The sequence below is a fragment of the Enhydra lutris genome, unplaced genomic scaffold, assembly GCF_002288905.1.
Source record: "Enhydra lutris kenyoni isolate GAN:26980312 unplaced genomic scaffold, ASM228890v2 scaffoldscaffold28, whole genome shotgun sequence".
Classification (NCBI taxonomy): domain Eukaryota; kingdom Metazoa; phylum Chordata; class Mammalia; order Carnivora; family Mustelidae; genus Enhydra; species Enhydra lutris.
In genome coordinates this window covers 17,112,075-17,129,519 of record NW_019154112.1, presented here as the reverse complement: position 1 = coordinate 17,129,519, position 17,445 = coordinate 17,112,075, and the positions used below count along the sequence as shown (strand labels likewise).

Sequence of the window (17,445 nt, the reverse complement as noted above, 5' to 3'; positions counted from 1 at the left end):
ATGAATAACAAAATAACAGAGGTTAAAGAAAAACAGATTAGTTCTCCTTCATTAACAAAAAGTGTGATGTTGGACAATCTCTGAATGGTAAGGTGGTTCTGCAGTTATCTGGGACTTAATTAAGCTTTTCCATCTTTTTGCTTCACATCCTTGCATGTATTTTCTATTCTCAAAGTTGCTTTATGACCCAAGATGACTTCTGGAATTCGAGTCATCTCATACACAATCTAGTCTTACAATGAACCTAAAAAAGAGCAAGGGTGGGCGCCGTGCTACTCTTCAGGAGTCTTCCCAGAGGTCAGTACAATTCTCCAACACCCATCCTAATTGAGTCCCATGGCTGCACTCTGTTTTAAGGGAAGCTGGGACATTTTAGCTGGGCACATTACTGCCCCCAATACACTCAGGGATGTATTAATAAAAAAGGAGAGAATATATTGGCCAAGCAACTGGCAGAGTCTGCCAGAGCTAATATAATTCCCCAAGACAAAATACCTTACTATCTTGTTTTTAATAGCGGTGTGTGTGTGTGTGTGTGTGTGTGTGTGTGTGCCTATATATAACTAAATCCAACACCACTCATTGGTAGGAAGCATAATGCTAGAGAAATGACAGAAGTAACTATAGATACCTAATGAAAGGCTTTGACCAGAAAATCTTTCCCAGATACACACACACACACACACACACACACACAACACACACACACACACAGCTCATTTGCTTATGAACACAAAGTACTGGCAATAATTATTGGAACAATAACTGTAACTTTGCTCTGCAGGGACTGCTGCTTGCACAAATGGAAAAAAAAAAGGTGTTAATTCAATGCAGTGGGTTGGATTGCAGGAGTCCATCAAAGCTGTTTTTCAAGAACATTTCAGTGTACAATAATACATATATTTATTTTAAGTGCTCCTTTTTTAGATGTGCCAATCTAACTTTTTTTCTTTACAGATGCTGATATAGAAAAAAAGGTGAAAGGCAGGGGGTGTGAACCTTCCCACTGAGCTAAAGGAGAGGCAATTCCCTCAGTTAGTTCTCAAGGAAGAAAAAATGCAGGACACTCAAAGGTTGCCTTCGACACAGGGTGAGAGGAATCACTTTCCTGAGTGATTGTATGGCCACAATCACCCCTGTCTCCTTGCCCCCTTCTGGGATCAGGCCTGATCTTTCAACATTTTTTTGTAACCAGGAGCTGGAAAATAGAGAATTTAAACATGGAGAGAAATGAGGGATATTGAGATGGGTTGAACAGCAGGGTAATCAAACAGCTGTTGAGTCGGAGAGAGAAAGCTGGATCATATCAGAGTGGATGCTATCAAAAGAGTTACGAGCTTACATGACAGAAAATTACATGTACTTGAAATATGCCATTACAAAATGCCAGCCTGACATTAAGCTGCTTTATAGAGGTAGCATGTCCTTAAATAGCCTGGTGATTATCTGTATCCCTGGAGCGCTGCTTTCCTACCTGACTTTGTAATACCCTGGCTTGTCTCTAATCACTGCAAAGAGTGTCACCAAGTTAGAAAAATTCTTAAAAGGAAATTAATTTTGATTTCCTTTGACATCCTAGAGAGTTTTCTTTCTAGCTAGGTTGGAGATCCAGCCTTCTTTCCTACAATGACGAGATACAGGATGCCGCAGTTCTCTCTGAGGGTCAGAATCCTGGCTAGAGTGCTCTTAAAAAAACAAAAGCATTTTCTTTGTGTCCAGTGATACATTAAGGAATTTATATGAATCATCTCATCTAATTCTCATGAATTCTGTAAGTCGGGTTCTATTATCAAACTCTGAACCTGCAGCATAGAGAAACCAAGTGACTTGCCCAAGGTCACCCTGAACACTGCTCAGCACGGGGACTGGGGATTTTAACCCAACCGAGCTGATTCTAGGCTCTTAGTCTGCATGTTTCACTACTTTCTTCAAAAGCTATGTTCCATTGACAGGCGCAGGCTGGGAGGATAAGGTAAATTAAGACAAATTTTAGAAAGGACACAGCCATTGAGAGAAAAAATAAAGTGTCCCCCATTTGTCTTTAAAATGATGTGGTTAAGGAAACAAGAAGCTTATGCCTGCATAGGAGGCAACAGGAAGTGTGAATGAAGAGCACAAATGTGGAAAGCAAAGCACTTTACAATGGAAGGCAGCTGCGAATTTTCCATTTGCTAGTGTTTGTTTGTTTTGGCTCCTGTCATCACTGCCATGATTGCCCCGGGATGAATTTCCCAGTGGAAACATCAACAAGGTAGGAAACGTCATAATTATATTTCTTATTATCCCCCAAAGAATATATTATTATGGTAGATATGGCTATGATCTGAAAGAAAAGTGCTATGTAGCAAATACAACTGCTGTTAAAACTAGGTGATTTTTCACCCTCTGGTATTAACAAAATGGCAAAGATGAAAAAAAGAGTTTTTGGATATTATTCCCTGCCTTTTCTCACATGTATTTGTAACTGGGCAACAACTATGCTTATCGGTTTGCTCTACGCTTTTCTCTACTGAATAGCTACATATTCAGTAATGTTCTGGAGAATCTCCTGGAGGTGACTGGTAGCAGTGAATGGTCCAAGAAATGATATGGGGCACTACCTCACACTAGCTGGGGGAGTAAAGAAAGCCTTGATTCTTGCTGGATGCAAAGATTGCTCCTGAAGGGAGCGGACATTTTGAGTGGGCATTTTGTGACTGCTAATGGAATGTTGATATGCTAAACTATACTTCCTCGATCCCCAGCTTCTCTGGAGCTTTTGCTTGCCTGAGATGCCTGCAAAAACTAGCCCTTTTGCTAGTTTTATATGGCAATGTAGTAGTGTAGGAAAATTAAGGTCCCGTAGGGCAACCCTCAACCACAAGGAACCATGAATCAATGGTTAAATGCTTCTCTCTTTTGTTTGGCAGGCAATTTTTAGAATTGTTCTATACATTTCTTCATAAGATCAGAAAATTTTGTCATTTTAGACAGTTCCTCATAAGATCTCAGTAGAATGAAGCACAGCTGTTCACGCTTCAACCCCATAAGACACCTATGTACTGACTTTCTCCCCTTTCCTGTTTTAGTCCCTCCAACTCCTCACTACACTCCTGTTTCTTGAGATCGTTTCCAAAATAAACTACTTCAATGCAATTCTTTATCCAGGTTCTGCTTTGATGGCGGATCTGGGTTAAGACAATGCAACATCGCCAAAGGAACGATATTTATGGGCTGAAAGATAATGTGCGTGTATGGGGAGGGGGGTGCTTGTTTGGGGATGGTACTGGCATTTCACATGGCTTTCTCTCCTTTCCCAGATCCCTAAGTAGTGGAATCCTGGTCCACAGCCCTCTTCTCTTTATCTACACTTTCTCCTTAGACAATCTCCGGTTCTATAGTGTTACCCACCACCTCTACTTTGATGACTTTCCAAATTTTATCTTTAGTTGTGACATCTCCCATGAGCTTGAGTATCATTTACCTGTTTGCCTTCATAACTTCTCCATTTGGATATCTTAACAGGCATATTTCCCTTCATCTGTACACAATGGAACTCTTGTTTACCTCCCAATAATGCCCCATAAAAACCCTGTTATGCTCCTAATCCTCTTCATGGTGCCACAATCTACCCATAGTCCAAACAAATAAAATAAAAAAATCTAGATGTACTTGACTCAGCCTGTCCCACACACTTCCCAGAAAGTTCTGTCAATTCTATCTCCAGAACAGATCTCAAGTTTATCCAGTTATTTCCATCTCCACCGGCCATCACCCTGGTCTTAAGCAAAATTATCTTTTGTCAGGGTAACTGACAAAAGCCTTCTAGAATTGATATACTGCAGTCAGAATGGTTTAAATAAATACATATATACCACTTGCCTCTTTAAAACTGTCCAATGGCTTCTTAAGGCACTGAGAAATCAAAGTCTAAGACCTTCCCATGTGCCTAAGATCCTTTATGATGTAGGCCCTGCTCATGAAAGATATGGTTTTCTCCCTTGTTCCCTTATGCTCTGCTAGAATAGCACCTTTCATTCTTAAAAACAAAACAAAACAAAACAAAAAAACCTAAGTTCTAGCTCCCTTCAGAGTCTTTCATTTTTCTGAAACTTCTGCTTGAATACTTGTTCTCCTGGTTTCATATGTCATATTTCTTATTTAGGCATTAGCACTAATCTCTACTCTTCTGGAGTCATTCATGTTATGAGCACCTGTCACCCTATACTCCTTATACTCCTGTTTATTTCCTTCATAATTCTTTCCATAAACTCTATTCTGTGTCTTGAGCCATTGTTACTTTCTTTTGATCTTCTCAGAAGGCAAGTTCCGTTAGGGTAAGAATCTCAAATTGCTCTGGCACTTTTGTGGAATATACTAATGGAAGAGTTATTTTGAGGAATTCCTCTGGATGGGTGCATGTAGGAATTTCTTCTTATCTACAATGAAAGGTAAATTTTGTCTAATATTTCCTGTCTCAGTAATCTATAAATCTCTGCCTCTCTGGAGCCGTAATATGACCAAGAGATGGGAGTAAACAATTTTTTGTAAATATGGGAAGACATTCTTATAAATCTTCATTTCTTGGGGCGCCTGGGTGGTTCAGTTAAGTGTCTGAATCTTAATCTCAGTTCCGGTCTTGATCTCAGGGTCATGGGTTCACGCCCCGCATTAAAAAACAAAAACAAAAACAAAAACAACTTCATTTCTTATTTCATGTGATCAGTCTAATTTTCAACTAGGAAGAAAACCTGATGATTCATCCTTAGTAATCAAATTTTTTGTGATCAACTGCATTTCTTTTTTTTTTTTTTAAAGATTTTATTTATTTATTTGACAGAGAGAGATCACAAGTAGACAGAGAGGCAGGCAGAGAGAGAGAGAGAGAGAGAGGGAAGCAGGCTCCCTGCTGAGCAGAGAGCTCGACGTGGGGCTCGATCCTAGGACTCTGAGATCATGACCTGAGCCGAAGGCAGCGGCTTAACCCACTGAGCCACCCAGGTGCCCCCAACTGCATTTTTCAATAGCTTTTACCTCAATAGAATGAATGGTTTTGTTTTTATCGGAACGGACAAAACTTCAATCCCATCTGGTGTATGATGCCTTTTTTATTATAAAAGTGGCTTGGCTAACTTCTAATATAAACGTGCCATACAGAGAATGAAACTCATAGTCCTTCTTAACTTCCCCTCCCCCAGCTACATAGAAATGCATTGTCTCAATTCCCTTAAAGATATATATGCCAAAAGTTTCAATACCTTTTAGTCACAAATTCTTCTTTATTCTAGTTTCAATTTTCATGCCTGTTAAATCAGGGTGTGGCACTCCAGCTTTTTGATGAGTCGGCACAGGTTAGATCTGTTTGTTTCATTTTGTGCCTGGGACACAGTGACCTGTGCTCACTTTGATAACCTTGTGCTAGAATTTCATAACAAATACCACCAGCACCAGAAAAAACTTTGTTTTTTAAATTTAATTTAATTTTGAAAAATTTTTATGGTGAGGGGCACATGGGTGGCTCAGTCAGTTGGGCATCTGACTCTAGATTTCGGCTTAGATCATGATTTCAGGGTTGTGAGACAAAGCCCCTCCTTGGCTTCCCTGCTCAGAATTCATACTGGATTCCCTGTTCAGAAGGGAGTCTGCTTGAGATTCTCTCTCTCCCTCTCCATCTGCCCCTCCCCCTCCAAATAAATAAATAAATCTTTAAAAAATTAAAAATAATTATGGTGAAAATAAAAATGAAACAAGCCCAACCCTGAGTTGATAAAATAGTAATACTAAATACCTTTAATTATTTCCAGAAATATTTATAGACATATTTATTTCTATATATCAAAGCTAACATTGCATTCTTAGGCAAGTTCCTTCTTAAACAAACTTATTTTACAGCATCTTGTACCTTTTTGTAATTTAGGATTTCCACATACTGGATTTTCCTAAGGAGAGGCACATGGATATTATTTGTGATTTTATTTCTTGCTATCTACTAAACGTGTCATGGGTTTTGTTATCTTTAAACAAAGAAGAAACTGGTCTACAACACACAGATATGTTAATATTATATCCTCAGTTTGCCAAAATGAGAGAAAATATTTTGAATTTATGTTTTGCATCTGATTTTGCTTGTTACTCTCTAAGCATCAGAATGACTTTGAGATTTTTAGAATATGGAGATTTTCTGAAGTCTAACCTCAGGGTAAACACATTACCTCCTTTGAATTTCATGAGGGCTGTGAGAATTACCTGCTCAGTGATCAGTCTCACTAGTAAGTTCTTCTCTCGCTTGACTTGAAAAGAACCAAGGAAAGGATTCAACCTATTTGATCAGTCACGGGCTGTCCTTGCTTCCTTCGCGTGACTTCTCTACTCCTCACCTCCTTTTCCCCGTGCACCATGCTTTCTCATCACATGATCTTACCGTCCGTGCAGAGGAGTCCAGACCTCCCATATGGGCAGAGGCAGACGACATCTGTCTTGGATTTAGGAACACAGGTGGCACCGTCCCCACACGGGCTGTTTTCACAGGTAGCAAACTGGCACATCTTGCCTGCGTATAGCCTCGGACACTCACAAAACCAGTTTCCATGATCACTAAGAAGGAAAAAGGAAAGATAAAACCAATCAGAAAACAATTGATCTTTTACACACGGGCACGCACACACACACACACACACACACAAATAAAATGAAAATTGCAGCTTGTCTTCTCCCTTTCTCTCTCTGTTTTTCAACTTTAAAGTATTTCTCGCTGTGTACTTCACATTGAAAGCAGACTAGCAGCTTTATAGTTTGCCTGAGGCCATGAATTCTATTTTAAGACATCTATTTTTATTTTTGATTTATCTCACCTTTATTTCACACTAGGTGCCTTTTTAGGGCTTCATTAAATATGTGTGGCGCTGCCTCAGTAAAGTGCTTCAAATGTCGATTAGAAGAAAACATCTTAGGTGCAACACTCAGGAGAATTTCAAGCTGGGGATAAACTTCCTCTGCTGAGGACAAAGTCCTCCAAGAGCCACCTTTGAGGTAACTTGGCAAGAAAAGCACGGTGGGGAGCCAAAATGACTCAATACCTCCCTGGCTTCAAGTATGGCTTGGTGGCCCCAGGTTGAGAGCGTCTGTGGGAGAGGAGCTGAAACTATGCCCACCTGCTCACAAGCCTCCTCCAGAGGGGAAGGGGACTGGGAATCTGGTGTTTCTGCTTTCCCTGCATCTATCCCACCCTTTTAAAGTAAAGGTAACCCCAGCCTGCCTTTGTAGACTCATTCCTCCACCATTCCCAGTGCCCACTGACCTAGTAGCTGCTGGGGGGTTTGCCCATTCAGAGGGGAGAGCCTGGCAGAGGAGAGATGACCAGTGCCTAGCGGTGCAAATGCAAGGCACTGGGGCAGATAGATGGTCGATGATATTATTTGGTTACTAGATCTAACCATTACTCTGCAGTTATATGAGCCAGTGGATCTTAACCCCCCTTTTTTTAGTCTTCAAGCCAGTTTGAATGGGGGTTTTGTCACCCGCAGTTAAATGAATTCTATGTAATATCAATGCCCTTCCCTTCCCCTGTCTTCCCCTTTTTTGCTTTAGTCCACACACCTTGCCACATATGAATCTTCAGGGTTTTTTCCTTCTGCTTACATCTAATCTTCTAAACATGACTGTTAACGCTTAAGGACAGGTGCCAGGACTGTCCCCCAGGTTAGGATGTCAGCGCCTTTGGTTTCACGACTCAGCCTCCCAATCTATTTGCAGATCTTGCCCATACCCGGGAATGTTCTTCTTGTCCTTCATATTCTTCTGGTCTCTTCATACCCTCTTTCCATCTTTTAACCCCCTTAGTCCAAAATAAATTTACTTTCAGGAAAGTATCATACTAGTGAATACCCAATTTTGAAATATGAAGAGGTTCCCTTTCCAAAAATGTACATACTTTCCTATTAATTCTTTATGTTAATGGGATGAAGCACTCTCAAGAGAATTTATATGTCAGAGAGCAGGTACATCTAGCTTTGGTGGGTAAGGCTTTGAGACCCTTGGATTTTATTGACACGTAAGTTGCTGAATGTGAGTGACCAGTAATTTACTCGTTTTATAACTTTCATGGCAACTCGCATAGCGTTTTACACTTAGCAGACAGAGAATCTCACAGGTTTTGAGAGATGGGGAAAAAAAAAAAACAAGGATCAATGTCACTAAGATGGTTATAAAGTGCCCTAAACAAACTCTTTTGTTATGGGGCTTACAAACCAGAATTTCGAGGACACTTGAGCTAATGCTGTTTCTTCTTGCCTGAGAACAGTGGTAAAAGCACAGCCAGACCACCTGGCAGGGACAGAGAGATACTTTCTGGTGTGACTTAAAGTGTTAGGTAGGAACTTAATGTTGTTTGGGGCCACGGATAAATCCCATGTAATTTCACCTCCATTCATTTAACTTGGAATTGGAAGTTCAGTATTAAGCACCTGTATTCTGGGATGAAGTCCTGGAGTATAACACTCTTGAAGCTGCATTCTGGAAGGGCCAAATTCATCTTTTTATAGTAAAGGAGAATGCCACATATATGAAAGTCAAACGAATCTAAATATTGATTGATTTAAGTGCTTGAATCATATAGACCTAACCAGATTTGAAATGCAGGAAAGATGCTTTTCTGTTATAAACTGGGGAAAGCACTAATTTTAATCATATCCTATTGATCAATCAAGCCTCATTTCCTTTTTGCTTTCATCAGGTGTTGGAAGAAGTTGGTTGTTATAAATTCATGTGGAGATGACTAACCTCGTGCATCTGCACATCAGCAGGCAGCTAGAGCAGGGAGAGAAATTAAATTCTAGAGAAAATGCTCCATGAAGGGGGAAGATCTTCTCATCTGGCTGACCATGAGCAAGTGCCCAAAGCCCTCTTGACCATTTTGACTTTCCATTAGGAAGAGTCAGTGTTAACCAACTAAAATTTTGCCAGATGATGAGGCCTCTGTATATTTCATTTCAATTGTACCTTCGAGTTCCAAAATATTTCCTGGAGTGCTCAATATTTCACCTGTAGTTTTTTGTTTTTTGTTTTTTTTTTAAAGATTTTATTTATTTATTTGACAGAGAGAGATCACAAGTAGACAGAGAGGCAGGCAGAAAGAGGGAGGGAAGCAGGCTCCCTGCTGAGCAGAAAGCCCGATGCAGGACTCGATCCCAGGACCCTGAGATCATGACCTGAGCCGAAGGCCGAGGCTTAACCCACTGAGCCACCCAGGCGCCCCTCACCTGTAGTTTTAATAAAATCTATTTTTGCTACCAGCTGTATTACCTGGACCAAAAGTTTCTCCTTTTCAGATCTTGCCAAAGATCCTATTACGAAATCTCAACTTCTACAAAAGCTGCAAGTCAGCTCAGTCTGTTGTCACTTAACTCTAATGACAGCTCTCCACACCCTGAAGCAAACAGCAGTGTTGACCAAGAAAGTAAGTGTCCTGAGGCTGTCCTAGGTGACAGTCCATTGTTTGGAAACAATGATTAATACGATGTCACCCTCCTTGACTCAGTTTACTTTAAATGTTGTAACATCTCTGTGAGTGTACTGGATACTGTTTGATTAGTTACAGGAGAATAGATTTACATGCATAATAGATTTACATACATAAATAGATTTAATTTGAAAAAGTTGTCAAAATCTTACCCTTCACAGATCTGGAACCATATGGAAAAATGTTTTGCAAAGCCTCCTCTGAGGAAGTCAGGGCACTTTTCAGAATTAAAAGTAGGTCTGAGAAAGAACCCAGGTATTGGTGACGTTCTTACCTGTAAACCATAACCCTGTATTTATTGCCAACTGCTGTCAACCAGTATTGGCTGTGCACCTATGTTATGGACAGTCACTTGCCACGGAGTTCAGAAGACTTAATTCTGCTCTTGTTTGGGAAGACAACATAAGGGCATGAACGGATCCTTATAAGACACAGCGTAGGTATATGAAAAGGGAATTTAGGCAGTGGGCAAGGATTTTAAGGCCTTAGCTCTGTGATACATGGATTCAAATGCCAGTGGCTTCTAAAAGCTTCTCTGAGGACTGGCACCACAGAATGTTACCTGTGAATCATTCACGTGGCTTTTAAAATGCAGATTCCTCAGCTGCCCTTGCCTTCTGAGATTTTGACTTAGGAAATCAAGGGTGAGGCCCAAGATTCTGTGTTTTCAAGATGTCACCATGTGATCCTCTTGCATAGCCTACTTTGTGCAAAAGCCAGCTCCCCTGAGACAAATTTTCTCACCAGAATGAAAGGTTGGTGGGCATGAGTTACTATTGTGTCTAGCAGGAAGCCAGGGCATTATAATTTTCTCTTTTCAGGCTACATTTTAGCCTTTGACTAATGTATATCTGAAAATACAATATTTATCCATTAAGACAAAGATTAGAGGGTTTTTATTTTACTAGGGCCATATATGGTCTACTGGATGTATATTACACTTAGCAACATAAAGTAGGAAAACATTCAGTCAGTCATTTTAAAGCTTAGTTAAAAAAGTGCTACCTATATAAGTGTATGCAAACATCTGTTTATTTTGGCACTGTAACCATTATAGCATATTCAATTACAAGTCACAATATGGTTAGTGTATCAGATGACTGTCATTAAGTTTCTACGGGTATTAAAAATTATCTTTAGAAAATTTAGCTGATTAAAAAAATCAAAGATGCTGGCTTGAAAAGGATGCCTCTATTTACATAACAGCCAGATGCCTGAAAATGTTCTAGAACTAAAAGGACTCCTGCATGTATTAACTTAAAAAAAATAAATAACTCTTCCTGCACCCTTTGTGTCTAATGGATCATTAGCTCGTTTCAAAGTTGACCACCCACGGTGTCAAGAGAGGGAGATTCTCAGCAGGAAAGTGAGCAGAAATGAGTCCTTATGAATAATGTCTCTAGATACTTCTAAAAAATAAAAATTACTATTGGCAGAAATAACCCATCTCTATGTATAGGCTCTTCTATTTATAGTACTACAGCACTGGCTTAAGAATGTAAATGAGATCCCAAGTAGCTGTGGTTCAAGTGGAACTTTCATTCCTTTTTCATGAATTTCACACCACACAGTAAGAGTCTGCTGATTACCAAGCAATACCCACCAGCCTCCCCACCTCCACCCCTAGTCTTCCTTACAATTTTTGAATTCTTTTCAAGTGAGTTGTCAGCTGTGCTTGGAGACTCAACTGTCACCTCATCCACAGATAGTCTGTCTCTAGGACAGAGCTGCCTCAAAGGATGTTATTTCTTGCTGTAAGGCACACCATCATCTTTGACATTTTTCATTTTTTCTTTTTGAAAGTAGCCAAACGTGAATATAACAGAAAAAAATGCAAAACCAAAATTATCTTAAGGTGGCCTAGAAAGTGAACTTAAGAAAACAAAGTCTATATAATATACCCACGAAGGGAGAGCTCAAGGGAAATGTCCTTCAGCTTCAAGGAACTTTCTTCTTTATGTGAAAAGATTTTATTAAAGGTAGAAACAAAGAAGATAAAAAAGGATATGAGCAATAATAAAAGTTAGAGAATTACATGTGAAGAGGTGAATAAAAAAAGAGGGATAATTCACAACAATATAATTTTTTTTTGTCTTTTCTTGCTCTAGGATCTGTCCAATCCAATCCTGTGCATATTTTGTGAAGGAAGATTGAATTTATGTTATAATTTCTCTCTCTTTCCCCCTCTCTCCCTCCTGCTTTCTCTTAAAGCCATGGTTCACTTTATAAAAACTTCTTCATTGGTAGAGAAGGATGATCAGAAATTTCCTTCCCAGCAAGAGCCATCCTTTCCATTCCTTTTGCCATGGGACCTACTAGTTCTTAGGAAATGGAGATAAAGCTTTTCTTCTAAGAGAGGAGCCTCAGAAAATATCAAACCCCAAATGGGAGCTATCACGGTACAAGTGGCCATAATCTAAAGAACTTAAATGAGAGATGCAGGAGAATGTGCCAGCAGTGATCAGCTGCTCATTAGATGATAGGTAAAGGAGGTGGGCAAAGATGAAACATACAATTAATTGAATCTGAATCAGTTAATTGTGGGATAAGAGCAAACAGAAAAGAGTCTGGTAGAAAGAGAAGTGGGTTGGGGAAAAAAAGGATGAGGTAGAGGTTACCAGTGGGTGAGAAAATAAAAGAATGCATTCATGATTGTTGAATGACTGTCTCATTTCACGTGTCTAAAATTATCTCCCCCAATTAGAAACATATCTCAGGGTTTTTTAAGATTAGACTTTGTGACCCAGCAACAATTCCATAACAGATTTTCTTACTCCATGTTCATTGCAAAATTAGCCAGTCTCCAGTCCCTTGCACTGGAAGGGCAATTTGGGCAAGATTTAATATAACAGAATCAGTAAATGCAGTGCTTATGAAGCTCTGGAGTTCTCAGATAATTTCCTGTAAAGATAATGTGCCTATTTGGAGGCTATTTCAGGCTAGAAGAGTTGGTATAAGCTTTTAAAATGCTATTTTAACTCCTACTAAAAAGAAACAAAAATTCTCTTAAAATATTTAAGCCAACAAAGTGCTGTTTCACCCATTCCCTTGACCTCACTAATGTTCACATACACACAATTTCTACTCAGCTGTTTCCATGGTGAATTCAACTGTTGCCAGGGAGGTGGAAACAGTGCTGGCGGCGTTGACGATTGCTCTTTTCTGATATTAAGAAATATTTACAAAATTGCTGGGGGAGGGATTTATTCCTCACACACATAGGAATAGCAAATAACTCCCTAGAAAGACACACGTTTATAAACATGGAAACATTCTTTATGAACATTGTTATATTCCTATGGTGAATTTGCAACAAAAAATTTAATTTATCCCACTTTCTCACTTTCACCAAATGCTTGATGCTATAATTTTGCATGGGGAAAAACCAAGAAATTCAGAGGACTTATTGCCTCTAAATATGTTGATGCATCAGACTTGCTCTCAAACTACAGGAAAAGGGGGGAGATATGGAACTGTCCCAAACATCCTAATACATGGTCAATGTCCTGAATAATATAGATCAGAGATTAGTGACTAGAAGATGTTTAATGCCTACCCCTTGAACCACGTGGTATATTTAGCTTATAGTGCTGAGGTCCAGATATAAGGTTTGCTATACAATTATAGGGAACAGGGCACCTGGGTGACTCAGTTGGTTAAACCCCTGCCTTTGGCTCAGATCATAATCCCAGGGTCCTGGAATTGAGTTCCAAGTCAGGCTTCCTGCTCTGCAGGGAGTATACTTCTCCCTCTGCCCCTCCCCGTACTCATTCTCTCTCTCTCTCAAATAAAAATCTTTAAAAAAAGAACAATTATAGGGAACAATATAAAATTTGTCACTCAACATTTACCCATCATACACGAGATTATTTCCTCAGTCCCAAACCCAGTTCAGACTTTCAAGTCATCCAGCTTCCTCCCTGTAGCATAGACTACACATTTGTGTTAGTCCAGGTAACAGTCCCAAATCATTTGTCAAAAAGTTTGTACTAATTTTGGCTTTCACTCCTTTCCTCCTACAAAACTGGTTGTTAAGATCTTTCTCAAGCTCTAAGCCTTATGTCCCACATTCTTGTGAGATGACTTCCTTTCACACTCTACGGATAAAATTGCAGTCATCAACATTAACCCTTGACTTCTCACCTCATTTCTTCTTGTTTCTCCTTCTTTCTTTTTACCCTATTGCAGGCTTTTGGGCAGAGAAATAATCATACTGTGTTTTAGAATTATCATTCTGAGGCTATGGTGTGGAAAATGTGCTGGAGGGACACTGAGAAAAGAAGGGATGCCCTTTCTTCTCTTCTTTCTCCTGTTGGGGACATATGCAAGAAACCCAGTAGTGCTTGCCCCCAGCAAGTTTCAGCAGCATCTCCTCAGGTGAATTCCCAGTAAGTCCATGCTCCCGCTGGGTTTCCTGTGAGACTCAGGTGTCCCAGTGGGTGGATTCTCAGCAAGTTTCATAGTGCCTTCAAGAGTGGCTTTCCAGAAAGTTCTGCTGGTTCTCTAGTGGGTGGCTTTTAACAGCATTTCATAGCACACCCCCCCCCCCCCCAGTGGGCAAAGTTCTATTAAGTTTAGCAGCAGCCTTGTGGGTGGTTTCTCAGGGAGGTCCTTAACATCCCAGGAGATGGCTTTCCCATGAAGTTCCCCATGAGTTTCAGCAATACCCCAGCAGGTGGCTGCCTAGCGAGTTTCTTCAGCCCCTCAGTGAATAGCTTCCTCTTTCCCAGTCCTGGTCTGTGGCATCTCAGTGAACTTTTCTACAACCAGTGACCACATGGTCTCTAAAGTAGTGTAAGTATAGTGTGTGTGTGTGTGTGTGTGTCTTCAAAATTTATTCTCTTTTTGAGTATTCTTCCCCAGCCCTAAAGGTAAGGATTGCTCCCTACATTTGGTATATCTAAACTCTTAAGGTATTCTTTGCCACTTAGGAGTTAATCCTGTTACTAGTTAATAATTCTTCATATTAAATATTCCTAAATTACTGTGTGGCTTTTGTCTCCTGACTGGACCTTGAATTATATTCAGATAAGGCAGCTGGGAGGAGGTTATCAATGAAATCCAAGTAGAAATGAAATAAAATCAATGGAAGCAGGCATGGAAAGAAATGATTTAATAGATGTTTAGAGGAAAAATATCTATTCAACTTGATGGTTGGTTTCTGGTTTGGGTAACAATAGATTTTGATGCCATTCTTAGAATTGAAGAACATGAATTTGGAAAGTAGGAGGAGAATATGATGAGCTAATTATACACATATTTGAAGCATCCATGGTATCTTAGTGAATATGTTAGGTAGTGTCAAAATAAGTTATGACTGTAAAAAATAATTTAGTTTTGATTATAATTAAGAGAACCTATGGATTATTATGCTAGTTAGGGTTGGGGCAAGAGGCACCTGAAGGAAAATAAACTTTGACTCAAATACCTAAAGAATTTAAAGTGCTGGACCAGCTACTTACCAGACAATAAAATCAGAAAGGCTGCATTAAAAGTATTTACCATTATACTTTTGTTATCACCACATAGAAAGATGCCCATGTATGTGGAAACATGGTATGGCAAAGCTCTTTTTAGGCTTAAGTGAATATTCTTTTTCTTTTTTTTTTGAATATTCTTTTATTAATATAACCGTCATACATGCCATAGCTGTTCTTCTTAAGGACAATTTGGTTAGTGGGGCGCCTGGGTGGCTCAGTGGGTTAAGGACAATTTGGATAGCTTTGTGGGCACAGTTGAGATGCTAAGTGTATGAAAGAGAGCTTACTGGATAGAACGCATCCCAGCTCATTTTCATGCAAAACTGTTCATGATGATGATGATGATGATGATAATTCTTTATAAAGTGAAATATGATGATGGTGGTGATAATTCTTTATAAAATGAAACATCTTTGATGAGTACTAAACTGGACAGGATGTCAGGGCAACAGGAGTAAACAGGGGCTATCCCAAACAAAATATAGTCTCTGTCTGGGGTCAAATATTTCCCCTTAGTCTATTGTTATGCTGAATGTACTAATTAAATATAAGGAACTCCCACCTAAAACTAATTCTGAAGTAGAAAGGCAATTATTTTATCTTGTCTCCTGCATTATTTGGAACCTTATTCTATTAGAGTTCAAATTTACACATATTCAGGGCATGATCTTGGAAGAACATTTTCTGTTAAGCTGATACAATTGAGATACAAAGCTCAGAGAACTGAAAACAGCTTTCCTAAAAAAAGAACTACTGATAATAAATCACTGCTTTGCTATCTTTGATATGTGGTCTTCTCTCTCTCTCTTTCTTTTTTTCTTTAATCCTGAAAGGGATAATTTGAGTTTTAAATACAAGAGGTTGAAAGTAGCTTCAGGCTTTTTCAATTAAAAGTTTAAATTTTCAACTTCTTTGCACTGGAAAAGATTAAATTTCTTCTTGGAATTGGTTGACATGATGTTAAAATGGACCGTGCTATTTCTTTGAAAACCATGTACAATGGCCAGCCTTCATCAAAAGGTGTTTCCGCTGGAGGCCAGCTTCTCAGTTCAGTGACCTTATGGAAGGTAAAGGACAGTTTTAAAAGCATTTATACCTAGTTAGCATTTTTTTTGACACTCTATTAGATGTGACAATTTTCTTTTACATTAAATGGATAAAAAAAGAGAAATAGTCAACTTTTCCTGCTGTTTCCATAGTTTCAATTAGTTTCTTTCCCCTCAATTGCTCTATCAGATGGGCTAGATAAGATTTCACTATTTGGGGGATCATTTTAAGCCTCTTTTCCAGCAGTTTGTTATTTTTAAAGCTCCAATGATTCACCATAAAATGCATCTCCATCTGCAGGAAGCAATTCTTAAATTGCTTCACTCAACAAATCCGAAACTGCTAGGCTCACTATAGCACAGAAATAGAACTGGTTTGGAAGGGGATTACCTATTGGGTTCAGAAAACCTTCTTCTGAGACAGGTTATAGCATGGAACAGGTCTCTGAATACCAGAGGCAACTTTAAATTTTTTTTTAGTAAGAATCATTTGAAGTTTTGTTTCGTGGATTTCAACTGTTTCCTGGAAAAAAAAAACACCTATATTACTTGGTAACTAACATTATGAGTTGTTGCGAACTCCACAATCAGTTAAAACTGAATTAAAATTTTCTCTGCAACTTAAAATTGTATTTGAACTGATACATGTTTAAATACCCTTTTCTCAGAATTTATTAAATCTTAACTTGAATTCAGTTCTTTTCTAGAAAATTTTTTACTTAAATTCAATGTAGTTAACAAATAGTGTATTATTAGTTTCAGAGGCAGAATTTAGTGATTCATCAGTTGCATATAACACCCAGTGCTCCTTACATTAAGTGCCGTCCTTGATGCCCATCACCCAGTTACCCCATCCCCCCATGCACCTCCTCTCCAGTAGTCCTCAGCTTGTTTCCCATAGTTAGGTGTCTTGAATTCAGTTCTTAATTCATTTCATTTAAAATTAATCTCTTTCCTTCTCCCTCCATGGCACATATATACAAAATACTAGACTTTAGCACAAGGAGTTATTACACAATAGAATTGAATTTTTGACAGGTTTTATTTACACTAACCTGTAAAATAGGGCAGAAAATCTTAGTTGTTTTAAATCTAATTAAAGTAAAATAGAAACCAACAATGCAGGTCAAAGGACAGAGAGTTGTTTGCCAGTTTAATCTTATGTAGGAAGCTACTGCTATCCTTGGGATTTAGTAAGGTTGAGTATTCTATAGGATTTTCAAACACAGGACACAATTTGTCTTAATCCTACGTCAGCATTTCCCTGAAATGCTAAGCCTTTCACATAGAAAGTAGAGGTACAGTAGACCTTTTAATTAAAAAACCCTGCAGTTATTTTCAACCTCTGATATTGAAAATCAAGTTATTGATTTTGTTGTTCTGAAAAAGAACGAAAAAGAACTTGCTAATCTGGAAGTTATTC

The 17,445-nt window shown here is 38.9% G+C and overlaps 1 protein-coding gene across 1 annotated transcript in view; it reads right to left on the bottom strand.

The window, feature by feature from the left end:
• The window catches only part of LOC111152227 (eyes shut homolog (Drosophila)), a 1,631,332-nt gene that overhangs the window by 103,800 nt on the left and 1,510,087 nt on the right, over window positions 1-17,445 (bottom strand). The window contains 1 exon segment of the mRNA XM_022510634.1: window positions 6,401-6,573. Within this exon segment, the coding sequence (XP_022366342.1) occupies window positions 6,401-6,573 (173 nt within the window).